At 39.0% G+C, this 17282-nt stretch overlaps 2 protein-coding genes and 1 pseudogene across 3 annotated transcripts in view; 2 read left to right on the top strand and 1 right to left on the bottom strand.

The window, feature by feature from the left end:
• The window catches only part of LOC105076337 (olfactory receptor 8S1-like), a 42126-nt gene extending 40434 nt beyond the window's left edge, over positions 1 to 1692 (bottom strand). For both annotated transcript variants that reach the window (XR_012510616.1, XM_074374963.1), the window contains exon 1: positions 1444 to 1692. The gene's annotated coding sequence lies outside the window, so the exon portion shown is untranslated. The remainder of the gene's footprint in view (positions 1 to 1443) is intronic.
• An 83-nt stretch (positions 1693 to 1775) lies between these two features.
• Positions 1776 to 3248, top strand: LOC105076338 (glutamate dehydrogenase 1, mitochondrial-like; annotated as a pseudogene).
• A 5967-nt stretch (positions 3249 to 9215) lies between these two features.
• Positions 9216 to 10154, top strand: LOC105076339 (olfactory receptor 8S1-like). The gene has a single exon (XM_010964448.1). The coding sequence runs from the start codon at positions 9216 to 9218 to the stop codon at positions 10152 to 10154; it is 939 nt and encodes a 312-aa protein (XP_010962750.1).
• Positions 10155 to 17282: the final 7128 nt, after the last annotated feature.

Below are 17282 nucleotides of genomic sequence, written 5' to 3'. Positions count from 1 at the left end.
AAAAAAAGGGGTGTTGATGGAGTTACCTTCAAAATTTTACTTCTGAAAGTCAAGATAATGAGAAGACAAGTCACAGACTGGGAGAAAATATTTGCAAAAGACACATTAGCTAAACAAAAGACTTTAAAAACTCAACAATAAGGAAATGAATAACTCAATTAAAAATGGGCAAAAGAACAGATTTCTCACTGAAGAACATATACAGATAGTAAATAAGCATATAAAAAGATGTTCAACATCAATGCCACTAAGGAAGCTAAAATGAAGAGTATGACATTCTGGAAAAGGCAAAACTATAGAGACGGTGAGAAGATCACTATGAGATCTTCCACTGTGGTGTGGGTTTGGAGATAAGAGAGAGGCGTTTAACAACCTGCAGGAGATGCTCTGTCAGCTGGGACTTCCTGAAGAGGGGTGCTGCCCAGCTGTGCAGCTATCTGAGGAGCTCAGAGAAGAGGTCTTTGGGAAGGGGAGCTTTCTTGCAGCTGCTCTGTCTGCGAACGCTTGAGGAGACTAGTTCCAGGAATGCTGAGAAAAAGCTGCAAGTGGAACCCCATCTATTGCTGGGGTTATGCTAACAGAAACAGTGAGTAGTCTCCCTCTAGTGCCACAAACTAAGAGGAGTCGGATGTCAAAGAAAAAGTATACTTCCTATATTCTTTTTTTCTGACACTATGAAAACATTTTAAGGGTAGTACAGCATGAGATGTCAAGACAGGAAGAACAAACATACAATTCTGCACATCACAAAGCTTAAGGGTGGGTTTAGAGATAACAGAGAGTCGTTTAACAACCGCTATGAACCTCCAGCAGGATAAATACAAAAGGAACCACATCTAGACATGCACCATAAACCACTGAAAATCAAACACAAAAAGAAAAGTTTTAAAACAGCTTGAGACAAAAGGCAAACTACCTTTGAACACACCACCTTTAGACCCCTTTAGGCAACTGGGGCCCAGGCCTGGGCATGTGTCCTGCGGAGTCCAGCTGATACACTACCGCCCACAGCCAGCACTCTGTAAATCGCACTCCAAAGATCCCGGCCCTTGGAATTCCCTGCCCAAACAGCCTCAGGCCTATTTCCAGGCCTCACCGCCCTCTCTCCACAAGCGTGTGCACACCAGGCCTGAGGAGTGTGCCTGGAGCTCCAGGATGTGCTGCTTATTTAAGCATGCACAGGCCCTCTCACTTCACGAAAGACCCAAGGGTGGGACAGGAAAGCGCCTTGGGTTGAGGGCTTCGATTTTTGCACTTTTTACCCAGGAAATAAGTAAGGGTGAGCCTGCCTTCAGTGGAGCAAATATTAGACTGAAACTTATTTCCCAATATAAGTGATGGAAGCCTTAAGACTATAAATTAAGTTCTGAAAAAGATGAAGAAAACAAATGCAGACTAGAGTTCTGTACCTCAGAATGCACCTCAAAATGAAAGAAAGCATACCTCAAAAATGCAGGACGAGCTCCTCCGTCGCCCCACGACCGGCAGGTGAGCCGAGGTGAGGTGGGGAGAGGCCGGGCGGAGGCCCAGGCCAGGCGCGCAGGATGCCGGGTCCCACCCCGTCGTTTCCACGTGTTGCTCAGCCACGGCAGAGGCGGCTCCTCCAGATCAGGTGCCGGGTGGTGACAAAGGAGAGGACAGCGAGGAAGGCAGGAAGCTTAAAAGGCAGCTCGCCCTAAAGCCTCGGAGAGCGCGCCTCGCCTCCAGGCCTCGCCCCACGTTCCGTTCCGCATGCGCCCTGGCCTCCTGGGCCCGCCCACCTGGCGACACCATAGCAACCGCGATATAACCCCAGCTTCCTCAAGGTGGTAGACAGCTTCTTCAACCGACCGTGGCACGAGCATTATGAATGACCAGCTGATTGATAGAAGACGTTGAGATCTGGGAGAATGAGGAGCAGAAGCGGAACCCGTGCGTGGCATCAGGAAAATCATCGACCCCTGAAACCACATATGGATCCTGCCCTTCCCCAGCCTGCGTGGCAGCGGCTCCTGGGGGAACACTGAGGGCTATGGGGCCCAGCACAGCCAGCACGTCACACCCTGTAGGGAAGTATCCATTACAGAGAAGATGTGAGTGTAGATGAAGTAAAAGCTTTGGCTACTCTGATGACGTATAATCTGCTGTGGTTTATGTGCCATTTGAGGTTGCCAAAAGCTGGTGTTAAGATCACTCAAGAACCACATCGATACTGAATTGGAAAAGATCACAAGGAAGTTCACCATGTAATTACCAAAAAAGGAGATTCAGTAAATCTTGATGGGTCTGCCCTAGACAGGCACAGGTGAGCGAGAGATGTCCTGGATTGCTGATACTTATGCCAGCACCATAGGGACCTTAGGTAGTAACATGCCCACAGTTACTGGTAAACCCATCAGTCAGGGTGGTATCCACAGACCTGACTCTGCTACTGGTCATGGTGTTTTCCATAGGATTGAAAACTTCCTCAATGAAGCTTCTTACATGAGCATTTTAGGCATGACACAAGGGTTTGGAGATAAAACATTTGTTATTCAGGGATTTGGCAATGATGGCCTGCCCTCTGAGATATTTACATTGTATCAGTGCTAAATGTGTTGATGTTGGTGAATCTAATGGGAACATATGAAATTCAGATGGCATTGACCCAAAGGAACTAGAAGACTTCACATTGCAGCATGGGTTAATCCTGGGCTTCCCCAAGCAAAGCCCTATGAAGGAAGCGCCCTGGAAGCAGACCATGACATACTGATCCCCACTGCCAATGAGAAGCAGTTGACCAAATCCAATGCACTCAGAGTCAAAGCTACAATCATTACGGAAGTTTCCAGTGGACCAACAACTTCAGAATCTGATAAGAGTTTTCTGGGGAGGAACATTATGGTTATTTCTGATCTCTACCTGAATGCTGAAGGAGTGGCTGAAGAATATAATCATGTCAGCTATGACCACTGGACCTTCAAATATGACAGATTCTAACTACCACTTACTCATGTTTGTTCAAGAGAGTTTAGAAAGAAAATTTGAAAGCACGATACAAGTATTCCTGTTGTACCCACAGCGGGTTCCAAAACAGAGTATCAGGTGCATCCAAGAAAAACATTACGTATTTTGGTTTAGTTTACACTACGGAGTTTTCTGCCAGGCAGATCATGCCCACAGCTACAAAGTATAACCTAGGATTAGCAGCTTCTGTCAATACCACTGAGAAAGTCTTTGGGGCATACAGTGAAGCTGGTTTACTTCTCGACTACCCTCTTTACCTATAACTTCTGCAAACCTATCAGAAGCTCTATAACCACAGAAATCTTTTTCTCTTATAGACATCATTCTCAGCTAGTCAGTCCGAATCAGCCCCTTATTTAAGAAGAAAGAAATTAAAATTAGGAGATCATATACAGGTTGACAAGTGTGAAAGTAGAAATAACCTGTTCCAGAGGGCCATTTGGAATATTTTACCTTTAAATAAAAAGTCTCTATTAATCTATCTATGTTCCCTTGCTCCATAGCTTGTTCCCAACATGTTAGTTACACATTGTTTGAGCTGAGCAATCAGTTGCTTGCAATATTTGGCTCTGACCAAGTCTGAGATGGAACCTGTTATAACTTTGATGCATTTAAAATCTGGGTGTGTAGCATTTTCAGAAGGAGGCATGGACCTAAAATGACCATACATCAGCAAAATAACTCAATTTCCCAGGTTGCAAACAAAAATAACAGCTGTTTCTTTTTTTTGCATTTTATTCTTTTAGAATGAAATACATACACGTTGCTGTAAAATTGTTCTTAATCACTTAACAAGCCTAACCTTGAAGCAGTGAGTGCTTGTAAACACAAATTTTAAAAGCTAGTATTTTTGACATAGAACAGTATCATTTATAGCTCATCTGTTCTGTATTGTTATCCAGCAAACATAAAAGGCTAGATGGATAATTATCTTCATAACTGACAATGATGGAGGCTATTTTTGTTACGGCTATCTGAATTTGCTAAATGTAAACATGACATGTAGTCCCAATAATTCAGTAACCTCCTTATTATGTTAGTTCATTTTTCATTTCTCTAATGATCTACTGTGTCGAATAACAGGACAATAATTCAAGTAGAGTGACTCAGAAAAGAACTACCTCATCTCCTTGTCTGGAGTCTGGCTGACAGCCCTAAGCATTGCCAGTGTCCCCAGCTCTGCCTGATTTTGTATCCCTTTTCTTTAGCAGCCTCACATGTGCTCATAAGCTTAATTAACAAAGCGGGGCTTAAAACATTGGATTGAGTGTTTTACTTGGGACTTTTTTGGTCAAGGCCTTTTGAATAGTGATATACCAATGAGATACTAGACATTATTTATATAGTGAGTGAGCCATTTTTTAAACAGTTATGCTCTTTCAGAAGTTTCTAATTACTCTGTAACTACATAACTTCACCTGGTAATAAAAAGTTATTTAAAGTGTGCCTTTTCAAAAAAGAAGTGAAAGAGAAATATTTTCAGACAAACAATAGCTGAATACATTTGGTACTAGTATACTTTCACAATAAAAATACTGAAAGGATTTCTTTATGTAGAAGAAATATGTTCCTAAGTGGAAACATTGACACAGAGGAATGACTTAAGAGCAACTGAAAGTTTGAACACGTAGGTAAACTTAAATGAATATTCTGTGTAATAGTAATGTGTTGAGGCATTATACACACACATATGTATGTATACATACACACATCTACAGCCTGAAGAACAAGGAGGTGAAGGCAGCTATGAGAGAAACACTGCGAAAGTACTTTCCATGTTACTGGTGGAAAAATTAACCTGGAATACAAAAAAAGAGCCAGAATCTATGACACTAGCCAGACATTGTATGAATTGACATTAAGAAAAACTTTCTAAGCCTACACAATGTCAGGTGTTAGAAGATACATTCACAGTGCATAAGGAATGAGTGTAGAGGAATTACATGCTTAGTACAGAGGGAAAACAGTGGAATCTATTGCCATCTCCAATTTAGAAAATGTGGAAAATAAAAGGATTGATTCTCATTACTCCCCAAATGTTCACTGTGGTTTTATTAGGTGAAATATTTGTATCTTAATTCATTGTGATGAGAAAATTCAATGAAAGCCATAATGCCATTATTAAATAAAGATTCCAGATGATTGAGTTAAAGACAGAAATAGACTTCCAGCCATGTTGGAGGAGAAAAATGAATTTCAGTTGTGCAGCCCTTTGATACAAGCAAAATGAACTGAAGGTGCTGAAGAAAGTGAGTTTGTATATAGAGATAGAGAGCAACCTCAAACACACCTTCCAAAACCCGACTGTTTCTTGCCATGGGACCCTTCAATGTGCACATTCACAAATGTGTAAACTTTCAGACACATAAGTGAATAAATGTTATAATCATAAAATAATAAAAGCCAAAAAATACCAAACAACCCAATTAAAAATGGGCAGAAGACCTAAACAGACATTTCTCCAAAGAAGACATACAGATGGCCAACAGGCACATGAAAAGATGCTTAACGTTGCTAATTATTAGAGAAATGCAAATCAAAACTACAATGAGGTATCAACTCACACTGCACAGTATAGCCAATATCAAAAAGTCTATGAATAATAAATGCTGGAGAGGATGTGGAGAAAAGGGAAACTCTCCTACACTGTTGGTAGGAACGTAAATTGGTGCAGCCACTATGGAAAACAGTCTGGAGGTTCCTTAAAAGACTAAAAATAGAGTTACCATATGATCCAGCAATCCTACTCCTGGGCATATATCCAGAAAAGAATAAATTCTAATTTGAAAAGACACATGCACCCCAGTGTTTATAGCAGCACTATTTACAATAATTAGGACATGGAAGCAACCTAAGTGTCCACCAACTGATGAATGGATAGAGAAGATGTGGTATATATATACCCGTGTGTGTGTGTGTGTGTGTGTGTGTATTTCTCAGCCATAAAAAAAAATGAAATATTGCCATTTGCAGCAACATGGATGGACCTAGAGATTATCATACTAAATGAAGTCAGACAGAGAAAGACAAATACTATATGATATGGAATCTTAAAAAAAAAAGAGGTGGGGGAGGGATAAATTAAGAGTATGGGATTAACACATACACACATAAAATAAACAAGGATTTACTGTATAGCACAGGGAACTATATTTAATATCTAGTAATACTTAGAAAAGAACCTAAAGAATATATATGTACATTTATATATAACTGAATCACTTTTCTGTACACCTGAAACTAACACAATATTGTAAATCAACTATAGTTCAGTTAAAATTAATCGTATTAAATAATAAAACCAAAATACTTTAAGATCTATATAGATTCACAAGGAAAGCAAATATTCTAAAAAAGTGGACTTACTTATTCCAAACATCCTTAAATTGTGTTTCATTTGTTATTTACTTAATTGACAAGTAAAGAGTGAGGGGAAAAATTATGCCAGAACAGTCTAGTTTGGATGAAACCTTATAGTTCATTGTAAATAAACAAATGGAAATTTTGATTTATGTAAGTCTACTTGTACTTAAGATTACAATAAATTTATCAAATAAATGTGTTCCTAAATACTCCCAAATTGGGAGTACTCAAACTATAACAAGGTCCTACGTAGGAAACTAAATAAGCACATAAAGAAATAGATTGGAGTATACAGTTTAGGCAAATAACTGCACTTATTAGCTTTGTCTTTTTACTTATTTGATCATCAAATCACGTTTACACAGCAAAAGTTAACAGGAGATGATTTTGCCTGAGAAGTCCCAGAGAGAAGATGCAACCCTTGCAGTATCAACTGAAAATTATTCCTTTCCTGCTTGGGAAGCCAGGCAAATATGCCTTTGGCCACTCTTTCTACCTTTAACTCCCACTAGACTCAGAAATTTTGAATTAATATTCATAGGTCATTTCATCACCTAAACGTTCCAAAGGCCACACCTAAGAGGTCCCCATTGGTTCTTATAAAATTCAATGTTGAAAACAGTTCTTGGAACTTCAGATTGTGACTATGTAATATAAAAGCTGTTGCCCTCACCATCCCTGGCGCTGCCAGAGGCAAGGAATCAAACCAACCAGCTGCCTAATCATAGCCGTCCCGTGGACTGGTTAAACCCAGACAATGCTGTGTGGCTGAGACATGATACTGGAAAGAAGGAAAATAAGGTGTATTTGAGACCTCTCAAAAAAAAAAAAAAAAAAGTAAGAAAGAAACTGCCCTATAGCTATGTAAGTTTAACAGTGTAGAATTCAGTAAAAGCGTTTCATCATCAATAGGATTTTATAAATTCTCTCATGTTATAAGACTTAGAAGCCACTTCCTGCAGGTCATTTTCCTTCTTAGTAGATGGAGCTAGATCGAAGTCCTACAGCCACGCTGGAGAACAGATTGACTTATTGGACAGGATGTACAGGTAATCTGTTTTGGGGGTGTGGGAAGGATTCTGAGGTGAGTTCATGGCCAGGGGTTAATGAGTAAGAATCAGAACTTCTCCTTGGCTAAGCTTTGGTCTTGCTGGGAATGGACAGGACCAGGAAATGGACTGAGGCACCATAATGAGTTCTGTGGGTAACCCAAAGTCAGATTTGAGGGTGTGAGGACAGAGATGGAAATCACTGGTGAATAGTCAGTGTTCCAGCACATGGAGCCCTGTAGTCATCCAGGCCTGAAGACGTCTGAGAAACGGAGCTGAGAGACATGAACACAACCTCGCCGTGAAGGAGACATTTGGGATATGGACACTAAGGACAGTGTCTCAGGAGGAAAGTCGAAAGTTCATCTAAATATCTGTACAAAACAGGAATAGAAAGGATTGAATGTCATATGCCGGTTTAAACAGGCCTCCAAACATGAACAGAAGAAGTCAGTGGGTGGAGCCCTCCTCCTGAGGGGCAGAGAGCAGCAGCCCTGGGAACTTCCAGCAGAAGGTAAGAGCTCTTGAATCAAACTCTCACCGTCCTACAGGGTGACTTTCCAAACCTGTTTGCTGTACTGTCTTGGAGTGAGGCCCAGAAAGCATAGTACTGGGCAGAGTCCTCTATCCTGGCTGCTGCTTTAAGTCTTCCCTGGCATGAATTCCTTTCAAGCATTCCTCTTGCTTCCTTTCCTGGAAATTCTGACCTGACCTGGGAACACATCCACCCTAGTAATGCTCTTCCAGGTGGGCCCAGGGGTCTACACTGAGTCCCAACCACGTTTTCGCCCTTGTCATCTGCGCGGTGTGGCAGGTGTACCCATTGGTGACAATTACATGCTGTCCTTTCTGAGTGAAAGCGTCCACAAAAATTGCAAATTGCTCCACTTCAAAATCATTCTAAAATTCCAATTTACCTTACAACTGTGGTCATGAGCAGAGGAGCACAGCTACTGGTAGTGATTTCAGTGTGATTTTTTTTACACCTCTTCTGATAAAGACATATAAAATAATAACAACAACAACAACAGCATTAACAGCAATGGGTTTGGTCTTCGATAATGTTTCACTATATGTGAGGATTTAGGTGTCATTTGATTAGACTCACAATCTCAAATAATCATAATAATAATAGGTGCTTTTAAAGAACTTTATAATTTCATATTTAATCCTAGAATCTCTCTTGGTACTGTTATATCTGTGTTTTATACATAAGGAAATCAAAGCAAACAGCTTTATGCATCTTGTACAAAGTCATGTAGCTAATTAGAGGTGGAGCTGAAATTTGAACCTAGTCTGATATAGGAGCCCACATATCTAGCCAAGATCTCTGATGCCCACTTATTTCCTAGGCTTCAGCTCCTCAGAACGACCTATGTTTAACCAAAAATGACTTGATTTTTCTCATTCCTGAGCATTTGAACACGAACCAAATGTTCAGGCAAACTAAATATCTGTCAGGAACATTTTCCAAGAGCAGTCATACACTTTCTTTAAAATGTCAAATTCACCCAATGTAGTGTTACTATTGGCCCTCACTAAATCACAGTTTGAGCTCCCATTGCATTAATTCTGGTTATATATTTAGTCTGCATATCCATATTTTTCAACAGACAATATTAGTAGCAGGCAGCATATCCTAATTACCTTTTTGTTTGAAGTAACTGATACAAACCCAGGTCATAATAGGAGGCAAAAATGTTTACTGAATCATAGTGATATGAAAAGAGAACCGATGCAATGAAAAACTTCCTTGAGGGAAACAGCCTTTGGGCTTCCATGTCTTTTTATATTATTTCTAGGGAAAAGCCTTTGTAAATGGACTTGGGGAACCACAGCACTGTCACAGAGTTCATCCTCCTTGGACTGTCTGCCAACCCTCACATCCAGGCTCTGCTCTTTGTATTATTCCTGGGGATCTACCTCCTGACCCTGATGGGGAATCTGACAATGCTGCTGGTGATCAGGGCTGACTCCCACCTCCACACGCCCATGTACTTCTTCCTGAGTCACCTCTCTTTTGTTGATATCTGCTTGTCTTCAGTCACTGTGCCCAAGCTACTGAAGGACCTCCTGTCTCAAAAGAAAATGATATCTGTGGAGGGCTGCCTGGCCCAGGTCTTCTTTGTGTTTGTTGCTGCGGGGACTGAAGCCTGTCTGCTTTCCGTGATGGCTTATGACCGCTATGTCGCCATCTGCCGCCCATTGCTTTATGGACAGACCATGAATAAACAGCTGTACATGCAGCTTGTGTGGGGCTCCTGGGGCCTGGGCTTTCTGGACGCACTCATCAATATCTTCCTAGCAATGAACATGATCTTCTGTGAGGCCAAAATCATCCCTCACTACAGCTGTGAAATGCCCTCTCTCCTCCCGCTGTCCTGCTCTGATATATCCAGGAACCTCATTGCTTTGCTCTGTTCCACTCTTCTGCATGGGCTGGGAACCTTCCTTTTGGTCTTCCTATCCTATGTCCGCATTATCGCCACCATCCTGAGCATCAGCTCTACCTCAGGCAGAAGCAAGGCCTTCTCCACCTGCTCCTCCCACCTCACTGCAGTGACACTTTACTTTGGCTCAGGTTTGCTCCGCCATCTCATGCCAAATTCGGGTTCCCCCATGCAGTTGATCTTCTCTGTGCAATATACTGTAGTCATTCCCATGTTGAATCCCCTCATTTACAGCCTGAAAAACAAGGAGGTGAAGGCAGCTCTGCAAAGAACTTTGGAAAAGTATTTGCAACATATCAGGTGCTGAAATAAAAACAGAGGATGGTGAAGAATTGGAGTAAATTTGTGTATAAAAAGACATGGGGTGAGTTTACAGTAGTCGGGAATACTCCTGACTACTTGTGATGTGAGATTCCGCAACCTAAACTAGAAGTGCATGAGAGGATGGCATAAAGTGATTACAGGAAGGATAGTTCACTTTATTTTCTTTTAAAGGAAAAGCAAGTTATTAAGTAATCACCTTAATCTAGAAAGTTTTGTTATGAACAAATTGATTCATTTTTCTCTTTCTGAAACATTTGCCTCAGTAAAATCATTAGTTTCATGAATCTGTCATTATTTTTATTGACTCTGGGGAATACATTAAAAGCCATACACTTGATAAGAATGTAGGGTCCTGGATCTGTAAGACAGAAAAGTCATAGAAGAGTTAGAGAGTAGAAAGATAGAAGTCCAATTGGGCGGTCATAGAAGACAGGCATAAAAAGCTAAAAGTTCTGCAGAGAGACAATGAACATACTGAGGCAGAGCTCAGACTCAGATAAAATGTCCAAATGTGCAGTATGGTGGCCAGATGTTCAGTGTGAGAGGCTGCATGGAGGCTCCCTGGCTCCAGAAACTTTGTTCCTCACAGTCTTCATTCAGGTTTATGTTTTCTCCAACTGGCTGAGCTCATCACTGTTCTTTTCCTTGTAGAGGTCAGGCCTTAGACAAATAATTGGGTTTGATCTCATCACAGGTGAATCCTGAACCATTTTTGTCTCTTATCTCTCAGCTGTCAAACACCTGGTTGCTGTGTAGGGATTGGTGGTTTGCCGATTTTAAGGCATCACTCTCACTGTTTCTGGTTTGTTTAATATACATTTTACAGTTGTCTAAATTACTGTATTTGAGTGAAAGGGGGCAAAAAATAAGCAAAAATTATTGAATTTACTTAATATGTACTTGCATGTTTCTTAAGCCTTTTTCATAAACTCATTTTGCTCCAGTTGTCTGTTTTAAAGGCTTTTCATCCTCATCTAGCCATTCATAACCCACAGCTGTAACCTCTTTTCAATTGATTCTCCAGAAAATTCTATATGCATTATCCCCTTTCATAGACAAGATATTCAAGGCTTTCTTTGGTTTCTTTGACCTAAGGTGATGCACCAGCTAACCCTCCACAGTCGAGCTTCCTGTGGTGAAGGAAAGTGCATGTAGCTGCACCCTGGGATGAAGGCCAGTTTTATAGTCAGTGCACAGATGTCAATGGAGGAAAGTGATCGAGAGAAAGGTACCAATAGATTCACTCAAATTCCCTCTGCTTTTACTTGTTGTTGTCTTTTACTTATAAAAGACATGAAACTCTAGCAGCATGAAGATATCCTTGTAAATCTAGGGGCTCAGCAGTGTTCTCCCCATTGGAGGGGCAGTGCCCTTGAGCTTCAATGCCCATGGTGTTACCACACTGCTTACTGTACTGCCCCATCAGTGAAAGGATCCTGTCTGGGCCTTAGAGAAGTTCTTCTGGCCATTCTCTCAAGGGTGTTTATGCCCTTCTGCCCTCTAGAAATTCGGGGAGAACTTGCCTGAACATTGGTCTTCCCAAGAGGTATAATTAATTGATAACAATCCACCATAAATCTGAGTGCTTATTACTGAGAGTATGAATTTATGGGGAAATTCCCAGTATTAATTTCTCAGGAACACGATCCCCTTAGCAGGCCTGAAGATTCTTCCTGTAAGACAGGTGACAAAAAAAGGCAGCAAATATGCCAGAGAGGGAGACTTGCTAAAAGTGACAGTTCACAAGTTTTTCAATTTTACCCTAGTTTCATTATGTTCTTTGTTTTTTTTACTATTAAAACCTTTGCAACCTATTCCATTCCTTTTATCATTTTATCTTTAGAAAAATATCACATAGAAAAAAAGGTACAAAACACATCTATACAAGTTAAAGAGTGGTTATGAAATGAATGCACATGTACCCATGACCCAGCTGAAAAAATTACTCATTTTACCACCTCTTCCACTCCCCCAAACTGACACTACTCTGAATTTGTTCATCATTCCCTTGGTTTTCTTTATGTGATTTAGTTTCACCTGTTTCTGAATGTAAATAAATAGGATTATGATCTATGTATTGTTGGGACTTGCTTCTTTTCACTCACAGGAAGTTATCACTAATCAGAGGCTCTGGCTTTGGCACTCAGCTGTGATATGTCTAAAATTACTAACATAGGCTGTTGCTTGCCTCACTAGGGGATTCTGTACCGTTTGGCCTAAGATGGAAGTTTTAGAAGTGTGTTCCTCACCAACAGTTTTGGCACCTTTCTCAGGTTAGGGATTTAGAGACAAAATATTTAGAGGCCTTCTGACAAGACCTACCCTGGTGTGTATAACTGAAATGATAACCTGGATAATTCAGATAGTAAATCTCAACATCTTAGAAATTTTCAGATTCTTGGAAAAAATTAGTTCAATATTTTATTTTGATATTGTAATATCCAAACTCAACAGAATTTGACAAACCCAGAGATGAAAATAGTTCTTAATATTGACCAGTTGGTTATTCTTCTCTGTTCCTGATTATAATTTAATTGGATTTAGCATCTGAGTCTGAATATTGCCATTCTGATTAGAATGCAGATGTTCATGGATGGACCTATAAAAAGATAAGAGAATAGGACATTGGATGAGTATTTAACGGGAATTATATAGGAAAAGGAATGAAGAGTTGAGAAACTGCCTGGAATAGCAAAAGTGGAACCTATTATTGTGAATCCAAAGATTCTGAGTTTGCATTCTATGAAGCCACCATCACCCTGATACCAAAGCCAGACAAAGACACTACCAGAAAAGAAAGCTATAGGCCAATATCATTGATAAACATAGATGCAAAAATCCTCAACAAAAGATTAGCAAACAGAATCCAACAACACATAAAAAAGATCATACACCATGATCAAGCTGGATTCATCCCAGGGACACAAGGATGGTTCAGCATACACAAATCAATCAATGTGATACACCACATCAACAAGAGAAAGGACAAAAATCACACGATCATCTCAATAGATGCAGAAAAAGCCTTTGATAAAATTCAACACCCATTTATGATAAAAACTCTTACCAAAGTGGGTATAGAAGGAATATAGCCCAACATAATAAAAGTTATTTATGACAGACCTACAGCCAGCATAATACTCAATGGTGAAAAGCTGAAAGCCTTCCCACTAAAATCTGGAACAAGATAAGGATGCCCACTCTCACCACTTCTATTCCATATAATATTGGTAGTCCTAGCCATAGCAATTAGACAAAAAAAAAAAAAAAAGAAATAAAAGGGAGCCAAATTGGAAGACAAGAGGTAAAATTGTCATTATATGCAGATGACATGATGATATACATAGAAAACCCTAAAGGCTTCACACAAAACCTACTAGAGCTAATAAAAAAATTCAGCAAGGTAGCAGGATACAAGATTAACATACAGAAATCAGTTGCATTTCTTTACACTAACAATGAAATATCAGACAAGGAAAGTAAAAAAAAAATCCCTTTTAAAATTGCATCCAAAAAAAAAATATTTAGGAATAAATCTGACCAAGGAAGTGAAAGACTCATATGCAGAGAACTACAAAACATTGACTAAGGAAATTAAAGATAAGTTAAAGAAATGGAAAGATATCCCATGTTCCTGGATTGGAAGAATTAATATTGTTAAAATGGCCATACTACCCAAAGTAATCTACAGATCTAATGTGCTCTCTATCAAATCACCCAGGATATTTTTTACAGAATTAGAACAAGTAATCCTAAAATTTATATGGAATCACAAAAGACTCAGAATTGCCAAAGCATTACTGAAGAAAAAGAATGAAGCTGGAGGAATAACTCTCCCAGACTTCAAACAATACAACAGAGCTACAGTAATCAAAATAGCATGGTATTTGTACAAAAAAAGACATATGGATCAATGGAACAGAATAGAGAACCCAGAAATAAATCCACAAACTTTTGGTTAATTAATCTTTGACAAAGGAGGCAAGAACATACAATGGAGTAAAGACAGTTTCTTCAGCAAATGGTGATGGGAAAACTGGAAGCTGCATGTAAATCAATGAAGTTAGAATACTTCCTCACACCATACAAAAAAATAAACTCAAAATGGCTTAAAGACTTAAACATAAGACAAGACACTATAAACCTCAGAAGAAAACATAGGCAAAACATTATCCAACATAAATCTCAGCAATGTTCTCCTAGGGCAATCTACTCAAGCAATAGAAATAAAATAAAAAATAAACAAATGGGACCTATTTAAACTTATAAGCTTTTGCACAGCAAAGGAAACCATAAGGAAAACAAAAGACAACCTACAGAATGGGAGAAAACTTTTGCAAAAGATGAGACTGACAAGAGCTTAATTTCCAGAATATATAAACAGCTCATACAACTTAATAAGAAAAAAATGAACAACCCAATCCAAAAATGGGCAGAAGATCTAAACAAGCAATAATCCAATGAAGATATATGAACGGCCAAGAGGCACATGAAAAATGCTCAATATCACTAATTATCAGAGAAATGCAAATCAAAACTACAATGAGATATCACCTCACACCAGTCAGAATGGCCATCATTCAAAAGTCCACAAATGATAAATGCTGGAGAGGCTGTGGAGAAAAGGGAACCCTCCTGTACTATTGGCAGGAATGTAGTTTGGTGCAGCCATTATGAAAAAACAGTATGGAGATTCCTCAAAAGTCTAAAAACAGACATACTATATGATCCAGCAATCCCACTCCTAGGCATATATCCAGAGGGAATCTTAATTGAAAAAGATACATGCCAGGGGGAGATGGGTGGGAAGGGACAGACTGGGAGTTCGAAATTTGTAGATATTGACAGGTATATATAGAATAGATAAATTAGATTATACTGTATAGCACAGGGAAATATATACAAGATCTTGTGGTAGCTCACAGTGAAAACGAATGTGATAATGAATATATGTATGTTCATGTATAACTGAAAAATTGTGCTCTACTCTGGAAATTGACACAACATTGTAAACTGACTATAACTCAATAAAAAAAAAAAAGATACATGCAACCCAATGTTCATAGCAGAACTATTTACAATAGCCAAGACACGGAAACAACCTAAATGTCCATTGACAGATGACTGGATAAAGAAGTTGTGGTATATATATATACCACACACACACACACACACACACACACACACACACACACACACACACACACACACACACACACAATGGAATACTACACAGCCATAAAAAAGAATAAAATAATGTCATTTGCAGCAACATGGATGGACCTGGAGAATGTCATTTCTAAGTGAAGTAAGCCAGAAAGAGAAAGAAAAATATCATAAGATATCACTTATAATGTAGAATCTTAAAAAAAAAAAAGATAAATGAACTTATTTACAAAACAGAAACAGACGCACAGACATAGAAAACAAGCTTATGGTTACCAGGAGAGGAAGCGGGTGGGAAGGGATATGCTGGGAGTTCGATATTTGCAGATACTAACTACTATATGTAGAATAGATAAACAACAGGTTTATACTGTATAGCACAAGGAACTATATTCAATATCTTGTAGTAACATGGTGAAAAAGAATATGAAAATGATTATATGTATGTTCCTATATGACTGAAGTATTGTGCTGTACATCAGAAATTGACACAACATTGTAAACTGACTATATTTCAATAAAAATATATTTTAAAAAATAAATAAATAAATAAAACAAGGGGATTGTGTTCGGATTATGTTCTTTATTTTCTTTCTCTCTTTTTGAATTCTCATTTCTTTAGAATTCCTCAAGATTAAAAGAAGAAAGATTACTAACTAGTTCTCTAAATACTGTATGAATCCATGGGTTCTAAAGTCAATTAGGATATTTACACCTATAACGAGGGAAAATTTCTTTTCCTGTACCTTAAGTTCATGACTAGGATTCCTGTAACAAAAGACAAATTAACAAGAGAAAAGCATACAAATTTATTTAATGTAAGTTTTATGTGACATTGGAGCCTTCATAAGAAAATGAAGGCATGAAGAAACTTGAGTGATTTTTTTCCCAGCTTTATCAAGATATAATTGACATAAAATATTGTGTAAGTTTAAAATGTACGATATATTGTTTTGATGAATTTACATATTGCTATATGATTACCACCACAGTGTTAAGGGTACAAACCTGAGTGTTTTTGTAGAAAGACTAGAAAGTCATGGAAAGATGTTGTAGGACAAAGGTGAGCTACGTGTAGTAAACTAGAGGGAGAGGAGTATGATTAGCAAGGCCAGTTCATTCAGATTCCTCTCTGTGTCCCTTCATCTTGGAGATAAGGATGTCCCTTTCCTCCAGGTATAGGGAGGGCACCTCTCACAGGGGTTTCATGATCTGCTTCGGAGAAAATCAGAAAATCCTTCCTTCACATGCCCACTTCTCAAATTCCTTCACCATGAAATATTCAGTATGGCAAGGCACCATATTTGGGGATAGAGTTCTCATCCAAGGTCACAGCTTCAACACAGAAGTTCCAAAAGACCATACTTAATGGAATCATCTAAGGCTCTTACAAATTTCAACTTGTCTAGTTAATGACTTTCAAATTGGGTTTCAGGCTGTGGCCTCAGGGAATAAAGGACACTGGCTTATGTTCTGTACCTGAAACTAATGTAATACTGTAAGTCAATTATACTTAAATTAAAAAAAAAAAAAAGATATTAGCTCCCTCATATTCTGGGCTGCCAGACTCAGCCAGCCAATTACTGACTGCCTGATCTATATTTACCCTTCTGAAGGATTATATGTGAGGGTCACTCACTTCACAGATTCTCCTACAGCTGTATTTAGAATCAGAGAAGAAATTATACAAAGAGATGCCTATGTGGTTGAACCTGAGACCATTAGAGAGAAGCTCCTCACATCTTTTGTTGTTGATAGTCTTTCCATGTAATTTGTAGGAGAGAAAAGCTGGACGAATTCAGGGCTCAGAGGATGCATGTCTTGTAGCTTCTGCCTTTAAGAAGATACTTGGAGCATTAGTTTTCTGCTCTCACCATGACCTTCAACCAGAAAAATAAAAGGACTTCTTGCCTTTCCTGTAACTAGGATACAGAAGTATCGGTTC

The sequence above is a fragment of the Camelus bactrianus genome, chromosome 12 (assembly GCF_048773025.1).
Source record: "Camelus bactrianus isolate YW-2024 breed Bactrian camel chromosome 12, ASM4877302v1, whole genome shotgun sequence".
NCBI classification, from domain to species: Eukaryota; Metazoa; Chordata; class Mammalia; order Artiodactyla; family Camelidae; genus Camelus; species Camelus bactrianus.
The sequence above is the reverse complement of the archived record's forward strand: the minus strand, read 5'-3'. Positions and strand labels throughout refer to the sequence as shown.